The sequence below is a fragment of the Columba livia genome, chromosome 2 (assembly GCF_036013475.1).
Source record: "Columba livia isolate bColLiv1 breed racing homer chromosome 2, bColLiv1.pat.W.v2, whole genome shotgun sequence".
NCBI classification, from domain to species: domain Eukaryota; kingdom Metazoa; phylum Chordata; class Aves; order Columbiformes; family Columbidae; genus Columba; species Columba livia.
Genome location: NC_088603.1, coordinates 47352435 through 47377831, shown reverse-complemented (window position 1 = coordinate 47377831; position 25397 = coordinate 47352435). Strand labels below are relative to the sequence as shown.

Here is a 25397-nt window from a genome sequence, read left to right as displayed (position 1 = left end):
GAGATAGAGCTTGGCAAGGAATTCCTTCCTACATAAAAGAAGGACCATGTTCTTTAGGGAGATTGACTCTATTGACTCCAAATACATCAAACATTTTAATGCATAAGAGAGGAAAAAGAAGCATTCATGCCTATAATAAAGATTGTAAAGATAATTTACAATTTTGGGGAAAAGGTGAAACTATAGCATCTTCTATTTTTGCACCTTGAGTTGCAGCAGCACAGGCTTTGACTACACTTAACAAATTAGGATGCTGGTTAGCAAAACAGACTAATGCTACTTCTTTAGCATTATCTGGACTTTTAGCAAACACAGATTCAATTAGGCATGCTACGCTTCAAAATCGTGCTGCCATAGATTTTTTGTTGTTAGCGCAAGGACACGGTTGTGAAGACTTTGATGGGATGTGTTGCATGAATTTGTCTGATCATTCTGAATCAATTCACAAAGCAATTAGAAGGTTAGATGACATGACTAAGAAGTTAACCTATGAGGATTGGGGTTTAAACAAGTGGTTGAATGGTTGGGGTATAACAGGATGGATCAAGGATCTATTGAAAAACGGTCTAATCATATTGATAGTTGTTTTAGTAATGTTAATGCTTATTCCTTGTATCTTACAATGTGTACAATGTACAGTAGAAAAATCCATGAAAGGTCTATGGTTGGCTCAAAAACGAAAAGGGGGAATTGTGGGAGATTTGAGTGATTTTCTTGAAGTTAATGGACATTGTATGGAATTGAACTGAACAGGCCTCTGAGGCCTATGTATTCAGCAAGAGAGCAAGAGTCGAGCAGCCTACGTGTCTTATGTGACTTTATACAACCTTGGGTAAAACAAAAGAAAGACTGTCTAGTGAAGAAAGGAGTCAGCAAGTCAGCTATAATATATATACATTTTGTTTAATATTAGAGCTATGTAAGAACTGTATAATCCAATCACCTATTAGTTTGCGGCGCGTGAACAGTAGCTATTGGCCAATTACAAGCAGCCTTCTGATGCATGGACAGCGCGTGGACAGGTCAAAAAGATATTTAAGGAGAGTTATAACAAGTAATAAACGGCTTCGCTTAAATTCACATTGTGTTGTGTGGAGTCCATGATTCTTCGCCCTCGCAACAAGCCACCCTCTGCATGCCCTTTTCTTCTCCTTGCTCCTCTCCAGGGGTGTTTTCCAGCACGAGTCAGAGCACCCTCACTCATTCTTGCCAGGTTGTTTCATGTTGTCATGTGCCAGGAGGTCATCCAGGCTGGCACAGCTACCTTCTCCTGCCCAGAGGTGGGACTGGTGTCTGGATCCAGTGATGGGCATTCATCAGTGACCACCAGTGGAAGAGGAGTTTGGGTTAGTTGGTCTGGAGGCTGAGAAGACCCGTGCTGAGGTTGGGCGCTCTTCTCTGGCTGTGAGGTGGCCATGCTCGGATGTCCTCATCGTTGTTTGCTTCTCAGCAGCCGGATTTTGCTCACATTTTCTCCTTGCTCTCTGCTGACCTTTCTCTTCTCTCTGTGTTTTTCCCTCAGGTCGAAAGCTGAGAGGAAAAGCCTTTTATTTTGTCAATGGCAAGGTGTTCTGTGAAGAGGATTTCCTGGTAAGCGCACAGCTGAAGCTGACCCTTGTGCTGGCACATCTCACCCTCTCCGGCAGAATGTGCGGAATCCCTGCCGGGCAGCTTTGCCCACATTTCACACAGCTCCTGTCCGGCACCCTTCTGCTCCCCCTTCACCCAGGGCCAGCCCCACATGTGGTGCTGGAAATAGCTAAGTAAAAGAACAGGGTTTTGTGGTGCAGAGCCTGTAGCTGAAGCCGTAGCCTCTTGCAATGGCTCCTTCAAAGCATGTGTCTGTGGCCATGCCGTGGGAACAAGAGCAAGATAAATGGCTACAGAAGAATGAATGAGTGAATTTCCCTTCGGAGTTAACTGATTTTCCTTGGGCGTCTTAATGGATATCTTTCCCTTGCCCTCAGTGGATTTTGTGTGGGCATGAAGCAACACCCAGGTCCTCTCCTTGGCTGGTGGAGATAAAAAATCATATATCCTCACACCCTTGCCCTGAACCCTCACAGATTAAGCCTTCATTGAGACTTGAAAAAGATGTATTTACTTGTTTATTGGGGAAGTTTAGTGATTTCTGTCAGAGAGAAGCAAGTTAATCTTTACTCTTCTCAGTATATTCTACACAGGCTGAAAATAGAAAGACTGGTTAAATGCATCTAAAATACTTCTTTTTTCCAGTTTGCATTTGCACTATTCAGACATGACTGAAACCTTAGACAGATGATGCGTTGTGCCTGAGTTGCATGTTATGGACATGACAGGCAGTTCCTGACCATTAGATCTCAGCAATAGTGGCAAAAGAAGTTGCTCTGGGCCAGACTTGATTGTTATACTGCCAGAGAGCTGGGGTGATACTACTGGCCTCGAAGAAGCTCCAGCAGACCTATTAACAGTGTAAGCAAAGGAATAATTTGGCTTTCCAAACTGATATATACAGATGTTGTAATATTACTATGTGAGAAACACAAGAAGTTCTTGGCTTGCAAATTCAATGGTCAAATAAGCTTATAAGTTCTATTAGTAAATGCCTTACTTGCATGTGCATTTATGTTATTTACTTATACTTAATTAAACTTAGATTTAGGACGTGAAAGTTACAGGAACTCGGACTCCTTCTGAACACTGGAAGTCTGGTGTCTTTATGGAATATCTCCAGGCACCCATCCACAGCTTCATACACTGAAAAAAGCACTGGGAAGTTTAGCTTGTGTAAGGAGTACAGAAAAAGGCCAAGCAAATAACACCCCACAATATGCTGTTGTTTATGCTCGACTAACCTTGCGAAATTTTAAGCCAACTGTTTTTTGTCCTTGCAGTATTCTGGTTTCCAGCAGTCAGCTGACAGGTGTTTCATTTGTGGTCATTTGATAATGGACATGGTAAGTGATAATTGCTTTAGGAAAAGAAATCCCACAGCTTTTTAGAAGAATGCATCAAAAGCAAAATATATTCATATCCAGTACTGTCTGCTGTCATCTGGTAGCCTGCCTAGCGTGAGATTGGTAGCAGAGAGAAAATCCACTAAGCCTTTTGTTGATTTTTGCAGGGAAGCAAAGCTGGCATCCTGCTGTGTGTGGTGCAGAGACTTTGCTCTGCCTGTTTTCAGTGCAAGCTGAAAAACAGAACCTTTGGCTCTTTCATCCCATCTCGTCCTTCTCTGCACAATGTATTTTGAGTCCTGTCGATGCTTCATGCTCAAAGTGCTGATGCTCTGCCGTGCTCCCTTGCTGTGGGGCATCCGTGCGGCTCCACTGAGCCTGCATTCCTGTAGTCGAGCTGTGGCTTCCCACATACCTTCAGGATGAAGCTACTTTGGGTGCTGGTACTCTGGGGAACACGTTTGACCCAGAGTAAGTGATCCAGACCTCAGTTCAGATCTGCCCAAGTCCTTGCAAACTCTTCAGCAGATGCGTGGACATCCTGCTGACGCAGGCAGGTCTCATTATCCTACAAGAGGTATCACCCATTTGAGACGTGCATGGAGCGGGTCACAGCTCAGGGATCAGCCGGCCTTTAGCCAGCACCAGGCAGCATCCAGTTGTGGGTGATTCAGAGGGAGACAAATTCATGGTCATGTATCTGGTGGTGCAAAAACTACAGCTGAGGCAAAATAAATCAGGAATTTCTGGGTGGCCAGTTCACAGCATGCCTCCCAAGATTTTCTAATGCTTATCATTCGTTATCTTTGCTTGCCTGCTTACACTGGAAAGCATTAAAATTGGAAAAGCTCTTTTATACTCAGAAGTCTGATCACCTGGCTGATGGACCATGGTGTTCCAGGTAGCAATTGCGGCCCCAAAGCCAGCAGGTGAATTGCAGCTGTTGAGTTCAATACAGTTTCCATAGTCTGTGTTAATTAGAAAGCCAGGCTAGCAAGTACAAAGCTCTTGGATATCTAAGGTGTTATGAAAACATAGCAATAGTATTTGTTTCAGCCTCTCATGCAGAATATAAAGATGTATTTCCTTTTGTTGGTCTGGTGCATCATGCCTTGTGATCCTGCTAAGTGTTCTCCAGCTGTTGGCTTCAGAAAGTATTTTCTTTCCTTTAAATTCTGTAACTTCTGTCCTTTGTTATGCTAAATACCTTGATTGAGACTTTAAATTGTTTTCTTACACATGCTAATAATTAATTTCTCTGGAGCAGGTGATATATATTACTTCCAGCTGCCCTTTCCATCCCTATTAACTCATTATTCAGATGAGGTGCCTGAAAAAAGACACAGCCCCACTGATGAATATGCAGCATTGTCTGATGTAAAGCTGTGTGTTTATTGTTTTCACCTTTATTGGCCGTTCACAGGGATTTTTTTTCCTGTCTCTTGGTTTGTTGCAGATCCTGCAGGCTCTAGGGAAATCATATCATCCAGGCTGCTTCCGATGCGTGGTCTGCAACGAGTGTCTGGATGGTGTGCCGTTCACTGTGGACTCTGAAAACAAAATCTACTGTGTCAGAGATTACCACAAGTAAGGACAAAATAAACAGCAGATGTGTCCCAATCAACCGGCCTACAATTTAGCTTTTCAGCTAATTAGGAACTGTCGATTAGTAAAATAGGGACCGAGTTAGAAGCAAGAAGTTTGAGGATGGGGCTAGACTCTAGAATTTCCCAATGTGTCTCCTTTTAGCCTGGCATCTACTCCGGTGTAACTCTGAGGAAGTCACTTAATCCCTGGGCTTCAGCTGCCCCTTCTGCAAAGCACAGGCAGTGAGAAATGGTGCTTATGAAGTGTTCAGTGATGTGAGAAGTTAGTCCTCTCTAAAGACTCTGAATTCCCGTGGAAATCAATGTAAATTGCTTTTTGAGTAGTTGCAGGGCTGAGTCTGACTTCTGAAGAATGCTTTTAGAAATCACCACGGAACGCGCAAAGCGAAACTTTTATCCAGCTCTAAATTAAACAACCGATAAATCCACTTAAAAAATCACTTGTCATCTAGACAGTAAAATACAATTGTGCTCTTAGCTGGTAGTTATATTAGAGCTGCATACATTTTTAGTGTGTCTGGCTCACTTTGCTCCTTGCTCCACTTTCTGAGCAGGCAGAGTAGTGTGTGTTGCTCAGGCAGCCCTGGGAGCTGTTGTGCCAAGATTACAGTTGTCTTCGTGTGCCACCGTTGTTGTGAAATGATGCATGTTTCCTTGTCATTTCATTTAATGACTTATCTATCATGTTACATTGTGTTACAAGGCTTTAAGGAGCCTTACAGTCCCCTGGTGTTTTCTCTGAGGTTTCCTGCCCTGGTGCAAGGCTGCCACTTCTTTTAAATTTTGGTGGGGTTTTTTGTTTGGTTTGTTTTGTTGGTGTGTGGGGTTTTTTGGTTTGGTTTTGTTTGTTTGTTTTGTTTTGTTTTTTATTTTCTGGGGACGCTTCTGCTCAGTTTCGCCTCATTCTCTCTTCAAATTTCTCAGTGGCAGCCAAGAATTCTACAGTGTGTTCGTGGTTTTTTTTTTCCTTTCTTTTTTCTGGCACTAAATGTAAAATTTAAGTTCTATTTTGCCTGAGCAATGTGTGCCAAACATTACTTACAATCCTAAAATGAATTTATGATCTCAGGCTGTAAAGCTTTCCAGTGGATAAGTTATTTACAGCTGCAGCTTTTCGTCTTATCACCAAGAACATAAAGGCCTCTCTTTTTATGTTGATCTATAACTTGCCTTCATTTTCTCATTGCTCTTCCAGAGTTTTAGCTCCAAAGTGTGCAGCGTGTGGACTTCCCATTCTGCCCTCTGAGGTGAGAGCCTTTTATTTTGCATCCCCTCTGGGGAGGGAGAGTCATGTCTCAGGTCTTGCTCTTTTTTACACTTGACCCTGTTTCAGGATGAATGTATTTGGGGATGGGGAGAGACGATCGCTTCCTCCAACGTGCAGCCTTTTGACCTAAGCTTAGATGCTGCCCTTGATATGTGACCTTTATTTTGCTCAATAATGAAGCTTATTTCTGCTGAGCTGCGCAGCTTTTTTCATCTGCTGCAGGATATACTGCTGTTAGTTTTATGTTCAGGATACCTTTCCTTCATGTCAATAAATGCTGGTGGTGCTCCTGAATGACCCCTGTGTGACACCTCTGGGACGAACTCATCTTCATACTTGGAGGAGATGAATCTTGGGCAAAACCAATTTAAAATGCTGAGAAATGTGATATATTGAGATTACCAAATATTTAATATGTGATTTGAGATAGATGTGTCTGTTAAGCAGAGTGTTTTACATTTCTGATGTTACATTTTAGAGAACGCCTGCAGTCAGTCGATGATGAAGCTTTACTGTAAAAATAACTGCAGGTGGCAGGATTTATTTTGTAGTGTCCGACCAGCAGCTCAAATGCATTTGTTCAATGTTCACATTGTTGCAGGAAGCAATCTACAGAGTGCCTGTGGTTTATCCTGTTGTAATCCTTTGTAATTTCTCTTCTGCTTGAATGTTTACAGGGGTCTGATGAGACCATTCGGGTTGTGTCCATGGACAAGGATTACCACGTGGAATGTTATCACTGCGAGGTAGGTCAGCAGCTTTCTCAGGGAGTGGGCACTTAATAGTGCTAACTACTATTATTTTTAAGGTGGAAATAAATCTCCTCCTTCCAATGGCAGTAGATAAGCAATTCAAACCTTGCATTGTACGACCTTTTCTGTCAGTGGCTGAGAAATTTCCAGTTTGAGGACAGAACTTTTTGCAGCAGCGTGTCTCAGCTGCGATTTCATTTGCTATCCATAAAGTTATGGGCAAAGAGTTCATTATCACTTCTAAGCTTGGCAGTTTATTTGTTAATGAAGGAAACATGGTGACTTAGTAAGGTTATATTGCTGCCTTTCAGAAGCCTTGAGCTCCAGATCACATTAGTGTATCTGATTTCCCAGTCAGATTGCTCAAAAATGCTAAGGTGATGACTGATCCCGTGTGGTGTAAGTTACCTTCACTCTCGTGGGAAATGAATATGTGGTCAGGGCTGGGGAGAGGATATGGCTTCACAAAATAATCCCAGGAGATGCCAGTTCTTAAACATTCGTTTGGTCTTCATGCAGGGCTTCTCAGAGAGGCTTCATGCTTCTGTTCTGTGAATTAAAATAAAGAGATGTCTTCTCTCACTGTGCTCGTAATGCAGTGGAAAGAGGCCCTGACTCAGCGGACCAGTTTCACGTCAGTACAACTGCAGTTAATGTAATGTGAAGAGGTGAATCCTACCTGTGAGTGTAAGGAGACACGAGCACATTTAAAATACATAAGGGTAGCACCTCACCACAAGATAAAGCTTATTTGATGAAACTGTTTAAGACAAATTTGTACGAGACTGCCCTCAAAACACGTGTGTCAGATGCTTTCCCTCTCGTGGCACATGGTGGACTTACTAGGAAGGAGCTGTTGGTTTGGTGTCTTCTGTCCTTGTTGCAGAATCTCCCTGCTAGAAGCCGGGCCCTGCTTGATGCCGGAACATTAACATGTGCTTTGATAACTTGCATGGCCTCTTTTTGCAGGACTGCGGGATGGAACTGAATGACGAAGACGGGCATCGCTGTTACCCACTAGATGAACATTTGCTTTGTCACTCCTGTCATCTGAAACACATAGAGAACGGCACAACCCCAGCAGCTGTCTACCAGCACCACTACTAGCCAGAGTGGGAAAGCCCAGACACAAGATCTGTTACATGACCTCCCTCCCCCCACCCTCAGCTGATTTCCTGTGTATGTTTTTCGCCAGTTGGCAATGTTTCTGTAAAAGGATATGAGAGATTTTTGATGGATTCCCAGGGTCTGGATGCTTGTGAGTTCCAGCTGTATCAAACCACGTCTACTTGACCAAGAATGTGGCATGTTATCTAAACTGATCGGTTTACGTTTACGTGCCTTGTTCTGCTCTCTGGAGATCCTCTTGGCTCATTTTGGAAGATTCCTCAGTGAAAGCACAACTCGCTATCGTGCCTATGAACTCAGATCATGCCACGCACAATAAAAAAGCCAGAGGCTGGCTTGCCTGCCTGTGCCGGGGACATCTTGTCAGTCTACTAAGTCTTTCCTGACAAGCACATTTCATCAGATTCCCTGAAGGACATCACTCTATTAATACCAGTTTTTAGACACTCCTTCTCTTTTTATTAATTCTTTAGGAAAAGAAAATAAGAAGGTCTGTGCAAAATGGTGTGCTCAGACCTTCCAGTTAATTCCCTGAACTCCGGTATCAAGTCTGACTGTAAAAGCACCGGCTCTCCAAGCACAAACCAAGCATGCTGGCTGGCAGGTGGAGGCCAGCATCCCATTTCAAACAGAACAGGAAACTGGAAGAAGCTCTAGGCTAAGCTGCTGCAGTGACTTGGGGCCTGGGCTTGCATGTCAGCGTGATACGCAGGGGCCAGTCTGCTGTGTCAGATTCCGAATAGCAGATTATTTTTGGAAAGGAAAGGTCAGGATGCTGAAAGTGTGGACACTGGGGAAATCCAGCCTGATTCTTGCTTGCAGAGCTCACTTGGGAAGAAAGCTCGCCGTACACAGACACTTGCCTGAGTTTTTCAGCTTGTCCCCACAGCTCAGCCCCCCAGCCTGGCCACTCCTGTCCGTGGTGTTTACCCAGCACAAAGCCATTTTGTAATGGTGCTTATTTAGAGCTCCGGGAACAAACTTGAGATCGTTATGAAGGCTTTGTTACACAGGGATTTAGAGCCCAGCTCCACAACCTGTACTCAAAGGAGTGTGTTGGTATAAACAGATTTGCTGCCATGAATAATAACAGCTTATCTGAGCAAGGGCTTAGAGAGTTTGGCCCTTAATTTCTGTTCCGCTGAGAAAACAGAAAAGAAAAGCAGATTGTTTCTCTTTTTGAACCCCACTGTTTTATAGTAAAAAAAATCTGCTCCTTCAGTGTATATTACATATATGACAGGTGTGCCCGCAGTGCATCTTCTGTAGGTGCCAAAGCTGTGCAGTCCATCATGTACAGGTACAAAGCTTTCGTTTAAGAAAAAGCTCTTAAAGCCTCAGATGCAATCAGGGCTCTTAGCTACCCTTTCCAACTTACTGTGTGGAAAACTAGTTAAATCCTCAGGTATCCATGCTAAAGATGTAAATTCAGTTCTGATTGATAGGGGACTGGATGACATTCTTGAAGATCTTTCTAGGGAGAAAACTAGAGTAAATTAGCTGAGCAGTAGCATGGGGACTCCTGACATGAACCTGTGCTGAGAACCCGCTATGGTTCAGCCAAACCTCTTTTCCTGTAGCACAAATGCAGCTAGACAGGTGCTTGGACTTCACGCCAGATAGTCAGACTGTTGTGTGTACCCATGTGGAGCAGCACGGGTGCTGGCTGCAGCAAGCTGCCTGTCTCTGCCTGTGCTAATAAATACCACGGGCCTCACCTGAGCGTGCTGCAAGTTGCTGTGCTAAGTATTACACAGAGGCACAAGCATCTGCTGTGAAGTGGATAAAGACCAGTGGCCTGTTAGCACCCCTCCTGCCCATCTGTATCGGCTTGCCTTGGCTGAAACCTCAATGTCTGAAACTGCCCAAGCCTCAGGAGCTTGGTGGCTTCAGCGTGGATTTTTGCCAGGCTGGCAGAGCATCCAGCCTTCCACCCCATCCAGCTGTGAGTGCCTCTGCCCGTTGCTGATGCGCTTCAGGATGGGGACGGCTGGTTGGTCCCCTGCTGGAAACCAGGCACAGCCCCAGCCTTCCTGTAGCTTGGCTCTGCGATGCCATTTCTCCTGGGGACATGCAACTGACAGAAAGCTCAAGGGGGTGGACTTTCCCACTGCAGTATACATGTCTCTGGAGCATATATAGTTCAGAGAGTTTTATCTGTGATTTTAGAGGAGGTAAAATTGACCTCAAATATGTGATCTCCCTGGGGCCTTAAATTTGGCCTTCAAGTGCTGGATAGTGAGGAGATGGGAGCCGCCACAGAATATAACCGGTGCTGTATCCAGGCTTTATGGATTGGGGGCAACAAAACACGCAGGGTGAACCCTGCAGTGCTCTCTCCCTGGTGCTCTGTGTCAGCTTGTGTCCTGCAGTGCATCTGGGCACAGGGAGGTGTGTCAGGGTGCAACTGTGATCTTAGGACTGTCTGAAGGGACTGAGGTGGGAAATAACACCAGCTGAGAGTCCCTGGCAAATGATTCAGATAGTCCTTGAGCAGGTGGTTCCCTTCTCTGAGCTTCCTTTGTCAGCAAAGGCAGTGAGAAACCAAAGTGGCTTCTGGAAGTGAGCTGGAAATGCCAGCCCTGATCTGTTCCGTGGTCTCTGAGATACCAGCTACTACATGGCTCATGCTTTTGCTAGTGCCTGATTTTTAGAGCAGCCCCTTATGCACATTTTCTGGCCTCTGTTTTGCAAAGACCTGAAAACACTAGCGGGGCTGATATTTTCTTTTTAAGCTTCAGTTTAGAATTATAGAATAATTTTGGTTGGAAGAGACCCTTAAGATCAAGTCCAACCATAACCTAACTCTAGCACTAAACCATGTCCCTAAGAACCTCATCTACCTGTCTTTTAAACACCTCCAGAGATGGTGATTAAACCACTTCACTGGGCAGCCTGTTGCAGTGATTGACAACCCTTTCCGTGAAGAATTTTTTCCTAATATTCAATCTAAACCTCCCCTGGCACAACTTGAGGCCATTTCCTCTCGTCCTATCACTTGCTACTTAGGAGAAGAGACCAACACCCTCCGTGCTACAACCTCCTTTCAGGTAGTTGTAGACAGTGATAAGGTCTCCCTTCAGCTTCCTTTTCTCCAGGCTGAACAAGTAGTTTTAACTACTCTCTCACTCTTGCAGCCTTCCCCACAACCCTAAAATAAGCAGGCAAGAAGGGGAGGGGGAGAAGGACAATTTTCCCTCCTGGAGAGCCTTGAGCAGCCTGTTTATGGATCCTCCTTTGCATCCATATGGCCTCTGCTACCCCACGGTGTGTTGTTACTCCTGTCAGCTATCCTGTATCCCTCAGTGCTGGGGAAATGAAGGCTGCCCTACTTTCAGTTTTGAGGTCCAGTATAAATTATTGAGTGCCAATGCTCTCCTTTCCTGTATTTACAAAGAGCCAGAAGTGACAATGTGAAGCTATTGAAAATGGAGCGTGTGAGCTGGTGGTTTTGAAGCTAAAGCAGCCGCTGCATTGCCCTGCTCTCCCATGTGTGCTGACTCGCGCCGCTGTTATCTTTGAGAGTTTGAATTCATATAAGATCCTTTATTATTCCTGCCTTTTCTCCTAGGCTGTGGGTGTCTGAGTCCGTGTTGATTGTCTATATGGCTTGTCCCCGGCTTGTCTCTTTGTTTTTGGCTCCGGATGGTGGGTCCGGGAGGGAGGCAGGGCCATCATCCTGCACAGAGGAGGCTTCTCCTCCTCCTGACCTCTCACGAGGGGTCTGTGGAGCTGCAAACCCTCGCTGCCTGCCTTTGGGCAGCCAACCCAAAGGGAAAAACAGGCAGGCAGGCAGGTAGCTCTGCAGACAGAGGGCGAGGCTTTTCCTGCTTTGCAGAAGAATTTTGGAAAACACGTTGAATTCTGCCTGTCACCTGCCTGATACGCATTGGGCTTTGCTGTTCATGTGAACCTTGCTGTCTTTTTATTTATTAAGATGCCGAAACATGCTATGAAGAGTTAGTCTCTTTTGACCAGTTTTAGAGCAGGGAACCCTTGGAAGTCCCATTGTGCTGATAATGAGTAACTCACATGCAAATAGCTATTCAAGTTAATTCACTGAAACTTAGTTTCAGGAGCCAGAGCTTAATAGATTTTGTTGTTGTTCAGATCATGCTGTTGAATTTCTATTGTTTAGAATACAGAAACTCATTTAAATAGAGGTTTTTGCATAAAAGCCAGGGGTAAAGCCCCAGCTAGAGAAGAAGCAGAAATTTTTGTGTATTTTTAAGTATAAGAAGCACCTGGGATCAAAGTGACTTCACAAAACTGCTTGATGTTCAACACAGGGAACAGCATTTTCAAACACCCTGGCGAGGAGCGTTTGATGAGGTTTGTGGCTCTTCAGTTTCTGAGTTTCATTCGGGGGCTTTTAAAATGTCTTCTCGGTCTTTCAGTGTTTTGATGAGTTATTTTGTAGGTCTTTTTGCTACAAAGCGAATAGCTCCTTGGTCTGGAAATGCTGGAGTCTCATCAGGATCAGGTGTACTATCGCATTTGTGAAAGGGGAAACTGGGCTTGTAAGAGCTGGTACTGGTCTGCCTGGCTGTTTGAAAGAAAGGGGTATCTGAGAGAAGAAAGTAAATACCTTCCTGTGCTTTCTCCTTGTGCTGATTTGTAGCACTGGGCAAATATTTGGCATCCCTGAACTTAAGTATTTGAATCTGTTCATAAACACTGCCGCGACCTCCTCTGCTCCCTCCCGTGAGTCCATAGCCCTGGGCAGGGTCGCAGGTGCACTCTTCCTCATGGATTTTGTCCCTGTTTTGCACTTCTGTATTTCCCTGGAAATTTTACCACTTCATCATTTAAGCAACAGCAAAACTGTGTCCTTGCTTAAAGCAAAATAGACACACGCTCCCCATCCTTACGTGAACATTTTGACCTGATTCTCCAAATTACCCAAATTTCAGCCAGCTGCTGGTTGATGCAGCGGCAGCTTTGTACTCCACTGCTGTTGCAAATAAAATGGCATGAAGGACTCTGCATTGAACTTGAAGTGCACAGGCAGGCAGTCCCGCTGAAGCCACCAAGACTGCACATGTACATGAAAATCAATGTGTGCACGTAGGTCAGTGTTGGATTGAGGACAGAGAGATTTTATTACAGCCAAGACATACCTGGGGATGAATCTGCAGCGGAGTAAAAGTTGCCTCGAAAAGGTCGCTGAAATGGATTGCCAACTTTTTTCTTCAATAAACAAAAATATGTACTGAAGTAGTGGGGATGCACAGAGAAAGAAGGATGTGACTTACAAAATACAGTAGCTGTAGGGAAAAGAGGGCAAGTGATTACAGGGAGCAGGGGAGAAAGCCGCACAGAAGGGATTTGCTTTTGTTTGTTGTATTCCTAGACATTCATTAGAGGGGGTTTTGAGGAGAAAAGCACCTGTCAGCCCATCTGCGTGCTCTGTGTGTGCTTTCATGGTCGTGTGTGCTGTCATGTCTGTGCACATGGACGTGCAGCATGTGCTGCCTGCGAGAGAGCTGCCTTTCACACCTCTGTGCCCCTGCCAAGCAGTTGTCAATGCATTTTGAGCTACCTTCTGTGTGTGAATGGAAGGACATGTTGATCCAGGCTCTGGAGTCAGTACCTGTGGGCAGGGCAGGGCAGGGCCATGGCCAAATACAGAATCACAGAATGTTTGGGGTTGGAAGGGACTTCTGGAGATCAACTAGTCCAACCCACCTGCTAGAGCAGGTTCACCCAGAGCAGATCACACAGGAATGTGTCCAAGTAGGGTTTGAATGTCTCCCGAGGAAAGGACTCCACAACCTCTTGTCCCCTTTCCCCCGGTGTCACTGAGGGAAGCTGGCAGGGATTTTGCCTCTCTCATTGCACAGCATTCATGAGTCCTGTTTTCTTTTCAGTTTCTGCCTCCTGCCGTGAACCCAGAGCTGTTCACCCATCCTAAGGATAAGCACAATTAATCTTTTCTGAGCAATAAAAATCCTCACCCAGCTTTCTTCCAGGGCAGCCAGAAGCTCGTGTGGCAATAAGCATCGGTAGCCCACTAAGATAAAACAAGAGACAGGAAGAAACTGTCCCCACATGGAAATACATGGCATGCAGCCCCCGAAGGCAGATGACAGGGGTGTCCCGCAGCCCCCGTGCAGGGATGACAGGGCTGTAGTTCCCAGCCTGCTGGCACTGACCCTGGTCCCCACGCAGCAGGTCTGCGGTGCACGGCCAGACAGGGACCTGGGCACAGACACGCAGGCTGTGGCCTTGGCTAATGATACTGAATGGTACTAATTATTTTATGTTTCCTTCAAAGCTCAGCTCCAGGAGAGAGCATTTTAGGATTTGTGCTGGTGTAACTAACCTTAGCCACCTGTGAACACAGCCTTCTTTTCTTCTGTGCTGTTAAATATTTATAAAGAACGAAGGTTGGCAGTGAGCGCGAAACTGCTGGCCTGTTGTGATTTTGGTGATTAAAGACAATACCGTAAAGCAGTGCTCAGCGTCACGTCTTTCCTAAAATTACAATGATTGTTATTGCCCAGAGTCCACAGGGAGGGAGTTAAACTGTGACATGATGGTTTCCCAACTTCTGCCGTCCTCAGAATCACAGAATGGTTGGGGTTGGAAGAGACCTCTGGAGATCATCTAGTCCAACCCACCTGCTAAAGCAGGGTCACCTAGAGCAGATTACACAGGAATGTGTCCAGGTGGGTTTTGAATGTCTCCAGAGAAGGAGACCACCACCTTTCTGGGCAGCCTATTCCAGTGCTCTGACACCCTCAAAGTAGTTTCTCCTCATGTTTAGATGGAACCTCCTATGTTTCACTTTGTGCCTGTTGCCCCTCATCCTATCATTGGGCACCACTGAAAGGAGTCTGGTCCCATCCTCTTGACACCCACCCTTGAGATATTGATAAACATCTCCCCCAGCTTGAGTAGCTGAAGCCGGGACTGGCAGGGGGGAACCCTCTTAATGGGCTCCACTGAGGATTTCCAGTCCTGTTGCAGGCGGCTGGGATTTGCTGCAGCCCCATCTGAGGCCACCCTGCTCTGGTGTCCCTTCAGGGAGACCTTGGTCCTGGGGTAAGGGGCTGGGGAGGGATGTGCTGTGGGTGGGAGCAGGCCCTGGTCACAGCACAGGGATCTCCTTTGCAGTGTTGGTGGGGAGAGTTTTGAGGAGAATTTCCGTGGTTCTGGGAGGCAGGTGGCCACACGGTGCCCCATAGGTTTCACTGCATTCAGTGACCGTGGTGCCTTGTGTCTGAATATGGGATGTTTAAGTACTGCTGGCTGAGCGGCACCACAGCAGCACGGAGCTACCAGGTGAAATTAAGCAAATAAACAGGATTACCCGTAAATTATACTTTGGATTTCCCCTTCCTGGAGACAAGAACCTGCCCAAAACCTGGGCATAACACCCAGAGGACTGGATCCAGGGGGAAATTGGTCAGCAGATAGCCCCAGGCTTCCTCCCTGCTGAAACACCAGTCCTGCACTCCCTCCCCCAGCCCAGGTAGGCACTGTCCTCCCCCGCAGCAGGCGACCCGGCGTGGTGCCAGCCCAGAGCCACGGGCTCCTGCGGCGCCGTCCAGCCCCGGGGTGCTTTGGAGGCCTCTGCGCTTGGCAGCCCCCCACGCTGGGGGCATGAGAGTGGCCGCGGTGGGACTGTGCAGGAGTACTGGGGCTGCCCAGGAGCGGAGGGGATGTAGGCAGCACCCTCGGGCTAGAGAACAAAAGAGCAAACAGGATACCACCTCAGGGAGAAAAAAGGAGCAGCCGAGCCAGCCAGGAGTCGAACCTAGAATCTTCTGATCCGTAGTCAGACGCGTTATCCATTGCGCCACTGGCCCTGCTCGAAAGCTAACGCTTGCCCGCATGTACTTCACCACAGTTCTCGCGCGGGGGCGGGGCCATCGGCCGCAGAGCAGCCAATCCGACGCAACGGCCCCGCCGACGCGCCCTGGGGGTGTCTCCCCTGGGGTGTGGCTTACCTCCCCACCCGCCCGCTGGCCAATCCCCATCGGCTTCGTTTCCGCGCCCCCGCCTCTCCAGCCCCCGGTTGTACGTCACCGTGTCGCGGTGCCCTGGTGGTTCCCTGGCGCGACGGGGGCGGAGCTACAGTTCGGCGGCTCAGCCAATCGCGGGCCCGGTGAGTCAGCCCAGGCCCTTCCCGCTTCCTCCATAGATGGTGCCCCGCCCTGTGGCACTCGCTAGCGTGCCCGGGGAGGTTTGTCCTGTGCGGGGTCCCGTCCTTTCAGGCCGGGGGACGCGCCAGGCTGGGAAGGGAGGGAGAGCGGCCGGGTCGGAGGGGGCGAGAGCGACGCGGAGCCGGCGGCGGCCGGAGACAGCTGGAGGGGGACGAATGGCGGCGGTGGCAGCGGCAGGAACGACGGCAGCGGCGGCCTACGCCAGCCTGAAGCTGTGAGTGACCCGGCGGGAGGGGGTGAGGCGGCTCCGTCACCTGCCGGCGGGGAGGGGAGGGAAAGCGCCGGCCGTTGGAGCGAGGGCCGCCTGTCGTGTCCCCTCCACTCGCCCGCCACCCGCTCCCCTCACGGACCCGCTTTCGGTGTCCCATCGCCGGGCTGAGCTGCCGCTCCCGGGCTTCCTGGGGCGGACGAAGGGCTCGGCCCGAGGCGGCGGCTGCGTGCGGCCCCGGGGCGAGACGGGGAGGACTTTGGCCGCGGGTACGGATCCCGTCCCCTTTGGGCGTCCATCTGACAGCGCGGCTGCGGCTGGGGACGCCGCCGGCGGTTCGCCTGTCCGGCTCGTCTCCCTCTTGCACGTCTGGGAGCGCTCAGGCGTGCGGGTCGGCTCCGGTGCCCGCTTTGGGCAGCTGCTGTGCCCGGGAAGTGTTGGGATAAGCCGGGTCTGCGGAGAGGAGGTGGCGCAGGGAGCCGGGCAGCCCCGGCTGTCCGCTGCGTTCTTGCTTTTGTGTAAACTTGGGTAGTGATGCCAACGTAAACCTCTGCATTTTCAGTGTTCTGCTTGCCAGCAGAAGGTTCGTTAAGCATCCTTACCCGTCAGTCCTTCGTGGCACAGGTTTTCTTTTCTGGCGTGGTTTTGATGCCAACTGATGATTTTTGAACTCTTGGGATTCTCCTGTATAGTCCCTACGGTGACTTCTCAAATAAATTTTTCTGAACTCCTGGTGTAATTCTTTTCGTGGAAACTAAGGTTTTAGGGGAGAATGCAACCCTTCAGACTTGTGTATGCCAGGTGTTTGTTTGCTGCTTTTATACAGCAAAAGAAGTTCCATAGCTGAAGCAGCATCAAGGTTAAAACTGAAGAGGTGTTTCCATTGTAAGCCCTCACTCTGGCCGGTTGAAACTCCTGAAATAAAAGTACTCTGAGCATGAGTCTCTTCATGGCCGTCTGAAGCCAACAGTGAAATGTCCTTGCGTGTCCTAAAAGCATTCCCAGGCTTTTGACCTCCATTAGCTTGAAACTCTGTGATTGAGTTAGTGATGCCATTTTCAGGCATCAGTATATGGCAGTGATTTTTTTTTTTTTTTTTAAGCCTAATTTAAGTTACTCATGGCTCTGTTAAATTTCATTTGACAGTCATCTTTTGAATTCAGCGCAAACGTACTTAGATCTGTCTTAGAGACTGCAGTTTGTGTTTAAAAATCACTGGGCTTCTTATTTTGATTGGGTGGCTATGTGAGGGTACACAGACACTGGAGATAATTGAGTATTACTGAAGAGTAAGATCATCAGCCATGGCTGAAAGACGTGCTTATTTAGCAGAAAGCTTTTTTTTTTCTTTCCTCTCTTGTCACCTAAATGATGTTTGTCTTCCTTTAAGCTGAACTTGTGATCTTTTTGCCTGCAGAGGAGAAAAGGTGAGTTCTATGAGTAGCAGTTTTGTGGCTCGTAGTACACAGTCCTTCTCACTGAGAGTCTTTTTTAAGTAAGAGTACTTTTCTGGATACAGGCTAGTAAAGAATTTTCTCATTTAAAGTTTAATCTTAACTGAAAGTATGTTTTGATCTTTTTGGGACAAGGCTGTGTCAAATGTAGTTTAACATGATTTTTTTTTTTGTAAACCTGATAACAGCATTGTTTTCTGTTCTGAAAAACAGGCTTTTTTTCCCCCTGTTATTACACTAAGTTGTGGTAATGCCTGCAGACTTTTTACCACGCATTTTAAGATATAGGGCCATAACTTGAGCCATGAGTCAAACTTTCTCTGTAGACCTTGCTAATCTAGTATGAAGTCTAGCCAGAATTTCTCAGAAAATCAGTTTGGGGATTTAGTGGTAATGATATCTCTGTGGTGTGTTGTTTTGTGGTGGCTTTTGTTTGGGTTGTTTTTTTTTTTTATTTTTTGTTTTAACTGACTTCTCATTCTCACTGTGAAAAGGTCACATTTTACAGCTTCAACTCTTCTGGGTAGTCTGGTAGCCCTATAAAGAACTTCACTGATTGTAGTGCTCTGCAGGGTCCCATTCTGTATATCCACAGGCAGGTTCTGGCTCTGAATGCAAACCTCTTGTGTTTCTCATGTTATCAAAAGTAGTGACTCAAACCCTTTGTGCCTTGACCAGTGTCATCAGTCAAGTTCAGGTGATACCAGTAAAAATGCTTATGTCTAGTGTCTGTGCTACCATTGGAACTATTTGAGTTACACCGAACACTTATAGGGGAAAATTTTTAACCTGGAAACTACTGTCCATAGTTGTCATCTGAGTCACTGTTGCTTATTTAATTTCCTCTCTTAGCCTGAGGAATAAATTGTAAAATTCAAACAGCTATTGCAGGTAGCAGGCTAGTGGTTGGTAGTGAAGCTGCCAGTCCAATTCATCAGTAAAAACCAATGGGTAGAGCTGTCTGCAGAATAGAGAGAATCCTGGCCGTTGTTTTGGCTCACTTAAGATCCCGTATTTTATTTTGTGCTTGGATGAAGGCTTATCTTGCGATAGCCTTCTTGGTATCCTGTGGGTCTCTGACAGTAGCTGTGTTTAAATTTAACTCCTCCTGCCCGCAGTTACACCTGCATGCTTTGTGAATGTACTGGTCAGTCATTAGTAGCTACTGCACTCGAATGCAGTGCCTTCACCTGCCTGTATTTGGGGAGAGGTCCAAAAGTGCATCTTGTCTTTAGTTTGTACAGTTTTGGGGTTTTTTTCTTGTTTTCTAAACTGTGTTTTCAGAGTTTGGTCAATACTTCTAGAAAGAGCAGCAACACTGTTTTTTCTTTTTCTGCTTAATCTAAGTGGCTGTCATGGTGAAGGTCAGGGGTGTTAGTTGAGGAGGACATTAACTTAAGATGACAAATTATTTACTGCATAAGTGAAACTTAGCTGGAAATAGTTATTATGAAGCTATGCCTTTAAGTATTTTTTTTAATTATTTTTAAAATGCTATTTCCATTAATGCTTTTTAAAAAAATCCTGGGATTATACTCCCTTTTTCCTTCTTGTAACAATTACTGTACTATGGGAGATGTTCCAGTTCCTTGAGCTGTTTCTGCTTGAGGAATAATATTTATTGTAGATGTATAATTAGCACACCTGCTCACCTAGAAAATCTGGAGTCTCTGGAGTGTTGAAACCATCAGTATGTTAGCACTCTTACTTAACACGCTGTTGGGACTCGGTATGTGTATACTAATGTCTTTCCTATATCTTAGTGCACACCACTTTGGTATCTTGAGTACAGCAAATGCGTTGCTGCACAGTATGGGATGTGCTTTTGGCTTGCTTCGTTACAGTATTTAGAGGCTGACATCAAATAGTTTCCTGCATTAAAGCAATGTTAAGTATTTATGGTGAAATAATCAATTACTGAAGTAAGGATTTGGCTGTTGAGGCCTAGAAGGCTTAAGTGATATTGAGTGAAGTATTTACTATCTTTAGTTGCCATTAGAGCATGATGGGTCCTCTTTTGTGCTGTATCCGAACACAGGAGTATTTTTGTCTGTAAGATCTGCCTAATTAAAATGTAGGATGCAACTCTGCGTTAATCTTCATGATGTACAACACTGCTTTATAATATAACTAATGAAGTGAAACTTCACAACAAATATGCAAACTAAAAAAAAAAAATACTATCTCACTGAACTGTAAATTAAGCTGATTTATACACGATATAAGCAAGCAATGGTTTTTGGTTTTTTTTCTTATGTGTTTCTATGTTTGTAAGCAACATTTCTTTTTGTAAGGCAGCCTTTTGTCTTGGATTATTAAATGGAACAGCTCTTGCTGTTTTAATTAATGGCTTAAAAAGATCCATGAAAGCAGTCAGATAAAATAACAGAAGATGGCTTTACTTAGAAGATCCTAAGATGCATCTCCAGGGTTTTGAGGTAGGATTACTTCCTCTGTTAATTTCTTTTGAAGCATAGGAGCATGGTAAACCTGAATTCAATGAAGAAGAGTAGAAAACCTTTCATAATATTAGTAGCTAATAAGCAAAACCACAAACTGTAGAACTTCCTGTTTTCAGGTGATAACGAAATATCTTTGCTTTTGTAGGAATGTTCAGAAAGTTTTGGAGGAAAGCTAGTCTTGCTGTAACACCAACCTTGTTGAGACACTCACTGTAAATGTGGAAAACATGTTTTATTCAAAGCCTGACTTGGATGCTATTGAAATAACTACAGAAATGAGAGATACTAAGTTAACTCTAATTCAGATCCTAACTGGTCATAGATGCTCTTGTACTTTTTACCTCTTCTCAGGCCCATATTGAGGAATCTCTTGTCTGGGCATTAAATATGCCTCTTGCATCTGAAAGCTTACGCTGCAACACAGTACTTAGTTCAGTTTTGGAGGGTATGGGGACTAACTTCAGTAGAGCCATTTCGTTTTCTCTCGTTTTACTGCGCTACTAGATGTACTCACGTCAATGCCCAGATTGATTTCACAGAAGAGGTAGTGCCTGAACTAAACCTAGAAAATCAAAAGGTTTAATTTTCAGTGAGAGTTTTACTGAATTTTCTTTTTGCTTGTTAAAGGCAAGGTAGTTGAAATAATTTTCAAATAGCTTCTGTGCACCCTTTTTACATAGGTTCTCCGTTTGTCTGCTTCTTCAGCAACATGAACTGAAATAATGAAAAAGGGCCTTTAATTAAAAAAAAAAGCCCCAAACCTCCCAGTAAACCCCACCCTCAAAGAAAAGCCACAACCAAACTCAAACTAAGGCCTGATGTGTGACTCTGCTATGGTTTCCTCCTAGGTGATCTTTTAAATCACTTGCAGATACTTTTTTTTTCCTCAATTTTTTAATTGTAACCTACTGGATGAGTTGTTTTGTCACTTGGCAGCAATCCATACAGTTTCAGTTAGAGATGTTCTGAATGAGATCCAAGCACCCTCAGTAATACTTGAATTAGATGGTTGCAGTGCATCAATACCTTGCCTTTTCTTGAGTACCATGAGTTATATTCTCAGGATGAACTATTTCTGTTTTGTCACTCCCTTTGTTCTTTAGGAACACTGAGAAAGAGCCCAAGTGAATGAGAGGAACTCAGATTTTGTGAAGGTTTTATGTGCTGTAATAGAAGCAAGATATTGCTGTTAAGAGTTCCTGATGTTTTGGATGTTTATGGACAGCAGTGACAACGTAGCCAAGGAGAAGGCAGGCTCCTGTGTCTAATATGAAGGTTATATGAAAGCAGAATATGGTCTATGTATGAAAACTAGTTTCAAAAGTAACTCCAGAGATTATGGGCTTTTAGAAAACACAGATTTATTTTTTTTAATTATTATTTTCATGTAGTATTAGCAGTTGGACTTTCACCTTTTCCTTATTTCATTAAAAGAACATAATTAATCTGTCTGCAGATTGCTCATCATTGTGAATGATCCTTCATTCCTATTGTCCTGGCTTTGATAAAGTTAATTTTCTTCCTAGTAGCTGGTATAGTGCTGTGCTTTGGGTTTATAGGTACAATGATGTTGATAATACAATTTTAGTTGTTGCTAAGTAGTCAAGGACTTTTCAGCTTCTCAGGCCATGCCAGGCGCACAAGAAGCTGAGAGGGGACACAGCCAGGACAGTTGAACAAACTGGCCAGAGGGATATTCCATACCATACGATGTCATGCTCAGTGTAAATTTTGGGGCAAGCAGGCTAGGGGAACCGCTGCTTGGGAACTGTCTGAGTATCAGCTGATGGGTGGTGAGTAATTGCATTGTGCACCACTTGTGTTATATATTATTTTTTCAATTATTGTTATTATCATTAAATATTTTTTCCCTTCCTGTCCTATTAAACTCTCTTTATCTTAACCCACAAATTGTACTTTTTTTCTGTATTCTCTCCTCCATCCCATTGGGTGGGCAGGAGGAGTGAGCAAAAGGCTAGGCTGTGTGGTGTTTAACTGCCTGCTGGGTTAAACCACATCAAGCGTTTTAATATCTTCTCTGATCAGTAAAATAAGCATGTGTGTTATCTTTCTAAGCTTGTGATAGACAGACAGACTTGATAATGACTAGAGTCTGTGGAAAAACACCACTCTTGAATGCAATGTTCACCAGCTTCCTTCCTGAAAGAGAAGCAGGAGGCAGTCATCTTAGTTGTACGATGAAAATAGTCATCTAAATGAGAATGAGCCTTCTAGCCTAGTTCTGGTAACTGCTAAGTTTGTGAATCAGCATTTGGGCTGAAACCTCTTTAATTCTTGGCCTCTTCCTCAACTATGTTTAGTTTAGAAAACTTTCAACTATTTATATGAATGAAGCAAGGACTAAGTGAATCATGTTTCCGTTTAAGATTTTGAAGAGGATGAATTCTCCCACTACTTTTGAAACAAGGCTTTAACATTTTGCAGGGCAATGGCCTTTTCAGTTTGTGTTGTTCAAGTTGTATTTTAGGCAGTTTTTAATGGTGATCCTAACAGAGAAGTATTTAAGTTCTCTCAGTTTTGTAGACTGGCAACCTGATTTCCTCCTGCCCCTGCAAAAGACCTCCAAAACAAAAACACCCAAAGCACCGAAACCATCACCAATGAGGCTGTTTCAGTGCGTGGTAAGGTGCTGAAGCCTAGAGCTAGTCTGGTACACTGAACCGAGAGCAAGGATCACTTGTGTTGTCCATGATGCTTCTGTCACCAAATCCAGTCTTAAAGAGGACTGTGGGAAGGAGAATTTTGATTGCAATGTTTCTTTTTTTTGGTTGAGGGCAAAACCTAGTTCAAGATAGAAGTGTGCAGGCATTGTGCAAGAATAGATAAGGGTGATGGGTGGGGGAGAAAAAACCACAACAAAACAACAAACAACATTAAAAGGCCAATGGTAGTGGCAGGAGACAGTATATGGGCAAGTATTTGAGAGAAAGAAATGCTGGAGGCTGGTCTAGCAAAGCAGGGCACATGACTTGTATTGAGAGGCATAATTTGCACTGGCGGCCTTAATTCTCTCGTTTTTCTTGACTCATGGATGTCAAGGGTAAAAGACTTCACGTTCTCCAGGGAGAAATTATTATTCTTGAGTGTGGCAAATAGAAAATTTGCTTACATGACAAATATTCTACACCTCTAAGCTTTTTCTCAGTTGAGAACAGGCTTTAACTACTATGCAACTGAATCTTGGTGCTAAGACTATAATGCAGTCATGCCCATATTGCACTTCATGATGAAAAGAGCAGCTTTTAACAATACTGATCAAGAATGGAAATGCTCAGTTGTGCTCTGTATGGTCAGTGTAGGTGTCTTTTATTTGTTGTATTCTTTATGCAGAGTATTCAGAAACTAGACTCATCATTCTCACTAGTTTGGACACTATTTTACAACCTGCTATGTTAAAGGATTTTTTTCAACTTATTTTGCTTAAGGTAGTCAATTAAGTAAGAGTGCATAAGCATCTGTGTCGAAGGCGTAACAGGTCCAATATTAAACTTTTGCAGTGTCTTTTCTTGAGGTTTTTTTAGGTGGAGTCTTGTGCTTCAACTGACCTCCCAGAAAAAGCTGGCTGCTCAGCTAACCCTACAGAAGTAGCTGCAGCTTTCCCTTGTGGAAAAAAAATGCCTGCTACTGTCTCCTGCCAACTAGCAACAGGCTTCTGACTGCACCCTAAATAGTATATCCTGATTTCCTTTTAAATTCTTCAACAAATTGAGGGCTTATCAATGTCCTTAAGCTTGTCTTGCCCATTCTATCTGTGTAAGCCTGTTTACTCTTCACCTTGAAACCAGCTCCCATTATTGCTGTGAGACCCCCTTAAAGAGCCAGGGGTGCACATGTGCACTTCATCAAAACCAGAAGCAATGAAAGCAAAGTAGGGGTTTTAAGGCTTCAGTGTTAAACAAAACTTCAAGTTTGCATTTTTTATGCTGTTTTTCATTTCCAAGATAAAGAATTTCATATGTGTACATGAAAGATTAAGATGTCTGATGTACAAGAGGAATGCTGTTGATGTGTTTCCCATTTTAGGACACATAGACTAATTTTCCTTTAAAGAACTTAAGTTACTTTATGAACAGTTAACTATTGATTAATTTGAGTTTTAGTTCAATTAAGCATTTGGTCTCCTGTGGCTTTCCTCTAATTGCCAAGAGGAATTGTAGACTCACCATCCTTGGGGACAGTCAAAACACACCCTAAGAAACAGGGTTTAACTTTGAAGTTGGGTAAACTTTGAAGTTGGCTCTGCTTTTAGTGAGTGGAAGGTGCAGTGTCAGACATATTGAAAGGTCTTCTAGACCTGTTTCAAAGGTCTCTTCTGATCCAAATTAGGATTCTAATTCAACTTCCTGGAGGATTAAAAAAATAAAAAAGATGTGAAGAAATACAAGATCTATTTAGAGAGAAGGAACCTAAAAATATCTATCCTGTAGAATAAGTTTCCAGAACAAGATGTTTAAAACTACACCCATGGTCTTGTCAAGCCTTAAACTAAGAAAAATCATTATGAAAGTTAAGAACACTAGTTGAAGCGTGTTCAGTTTTTTGTTTAGCACTTCCTGTGTACAGCTACAAGTAATTGCTGCATAATTCTTATATTGTTGCACAGTATAACATGTCTGTCTTCTTGAGAGTATCTTAACAGGTATATTTTGAAGGAATGTTTCTGAAAACTATGTTTAATTTTATGGCTACTGTTGTACTCCATACAGATTTCTGAGGGGAAAAGTGTCTATGAAGTCAGAACAGCATGTCAGTGTGTGATGTGTCTGAGGATACAAGTTACCCACATGTGTCACACAGACCTGGCTAAAAAATCTGGGGAGTGGTCATGTTGAGACACCTACTTCAATAAAACAGTTTGCCACTTTAATTTCTTTTTTTTTGTGTGTTGTTTCAAGTGATTTCTTAAGATACTTACAACACTCCAGTGTGAAACAAGTGTCTTTATCACTTTGGACATTATTTTTGTATTTACTCGTCTTGCATCAGGGATGTGGTGCTTTAGTTTCTGATCTATGGGAAAGTGTTTGGTGAATAAACTTTTGATTTTGAAGTTTGGTTTTTGGCTTATCAGACTTCTATGTGATGTAGTTCAAGCTTACATGAATTAGTCTACCACTATGTGCACAAACTCGCTTTCCTCTCTTTAAGTTCCAATATTAAGAAAGAATTAAGATTATTAAACAAGCCCTGGATTTTGCAATAACTGATTAGTTTGATTTGCGTTTTTAATGCACTGTCAACATGGATGGCTGTTGGGAAATAATCCACTGAGAATTTTGGTTTTGCAGTTGAAGTCAGGTTTAAAATTGATTGCTCTATCTTCATATTGTAAAGAGCTTAAATATAAATATACCCAAAGTAAGTGTTGCTAAATGAATTCCTCTTTTCTAT

General features: G+C 44.3%; 2 protein-coding genes and 1 non-coding gene across 5 annotated transcripts in view; 2 read left to right on the top strand and 1 right to left on the bottom strand.

The window, feature by feature from the left end:
* The window catches only part of LIMD1 (LIM domain containing 1), a 42152-nt gene extending 28006 nt beyond the window's left edge, over positions 1–14146 (top strand). For both annotated transcript variants that reach the window (XM_065051763.1, XM_005512165.3), the window contains 6 exons: positions 1523–1590; positions 2874–2936; positions 4393–4523; positions 5739–5790; positions 6488–6556; positions 7532–14146. In XM_065051763.1, coding sequence (XP_064907835.1) covers positions 1523–1590; positions 2874–2936; positions 4393–4523; positions 5739–5790; positions 6488–6556; positions 7532–7669 — 521 coding nt within the window. In that variant the 3' untranslated portion in view covers positions 7670–14146. The remainder of the gene's footprint in view (positions 1–1522; positions 1591–2873; positions 2937–4392; positions 4524–5738; positions 5791–6487; positions 6557–7531) is intronic.
* Positions 14147–15431: 1285 nt separating this feature from the next.
* Positions 15432–15504, bottom strand: TRNAR-ACG (transfer RNA arginine (anticodon ACG)). The gene has a single exon. It is a non-coding gene; the product is annotated as a tRNA-Arg (tRNA).
* Positions 15505–15838: 334 nt separating this feature from the next.
* Positions 15839–25397, top strand: part of SACM1L (SAC1 like phosphatidylinositide phosphatase) — a 33848-nt gene continuing 24289 nt past the window's right edge. The window contains exon 1 of one of the 2 annotated variants that reach the window (XM_065051755.1): positions 15839–16075. In XM_065051755.1, coding sequence (XP_064907827.1) covers positions 15840–16075 — 236 coding nt within the window. In that variant the 5' untranslated portion in view covers position 15839. Of the gene's footprint in view, positions 16098–25397 lie in introns of both variants that reach the window. The other variant, XM_065051756.1, reaches the window with a different exon arrangement.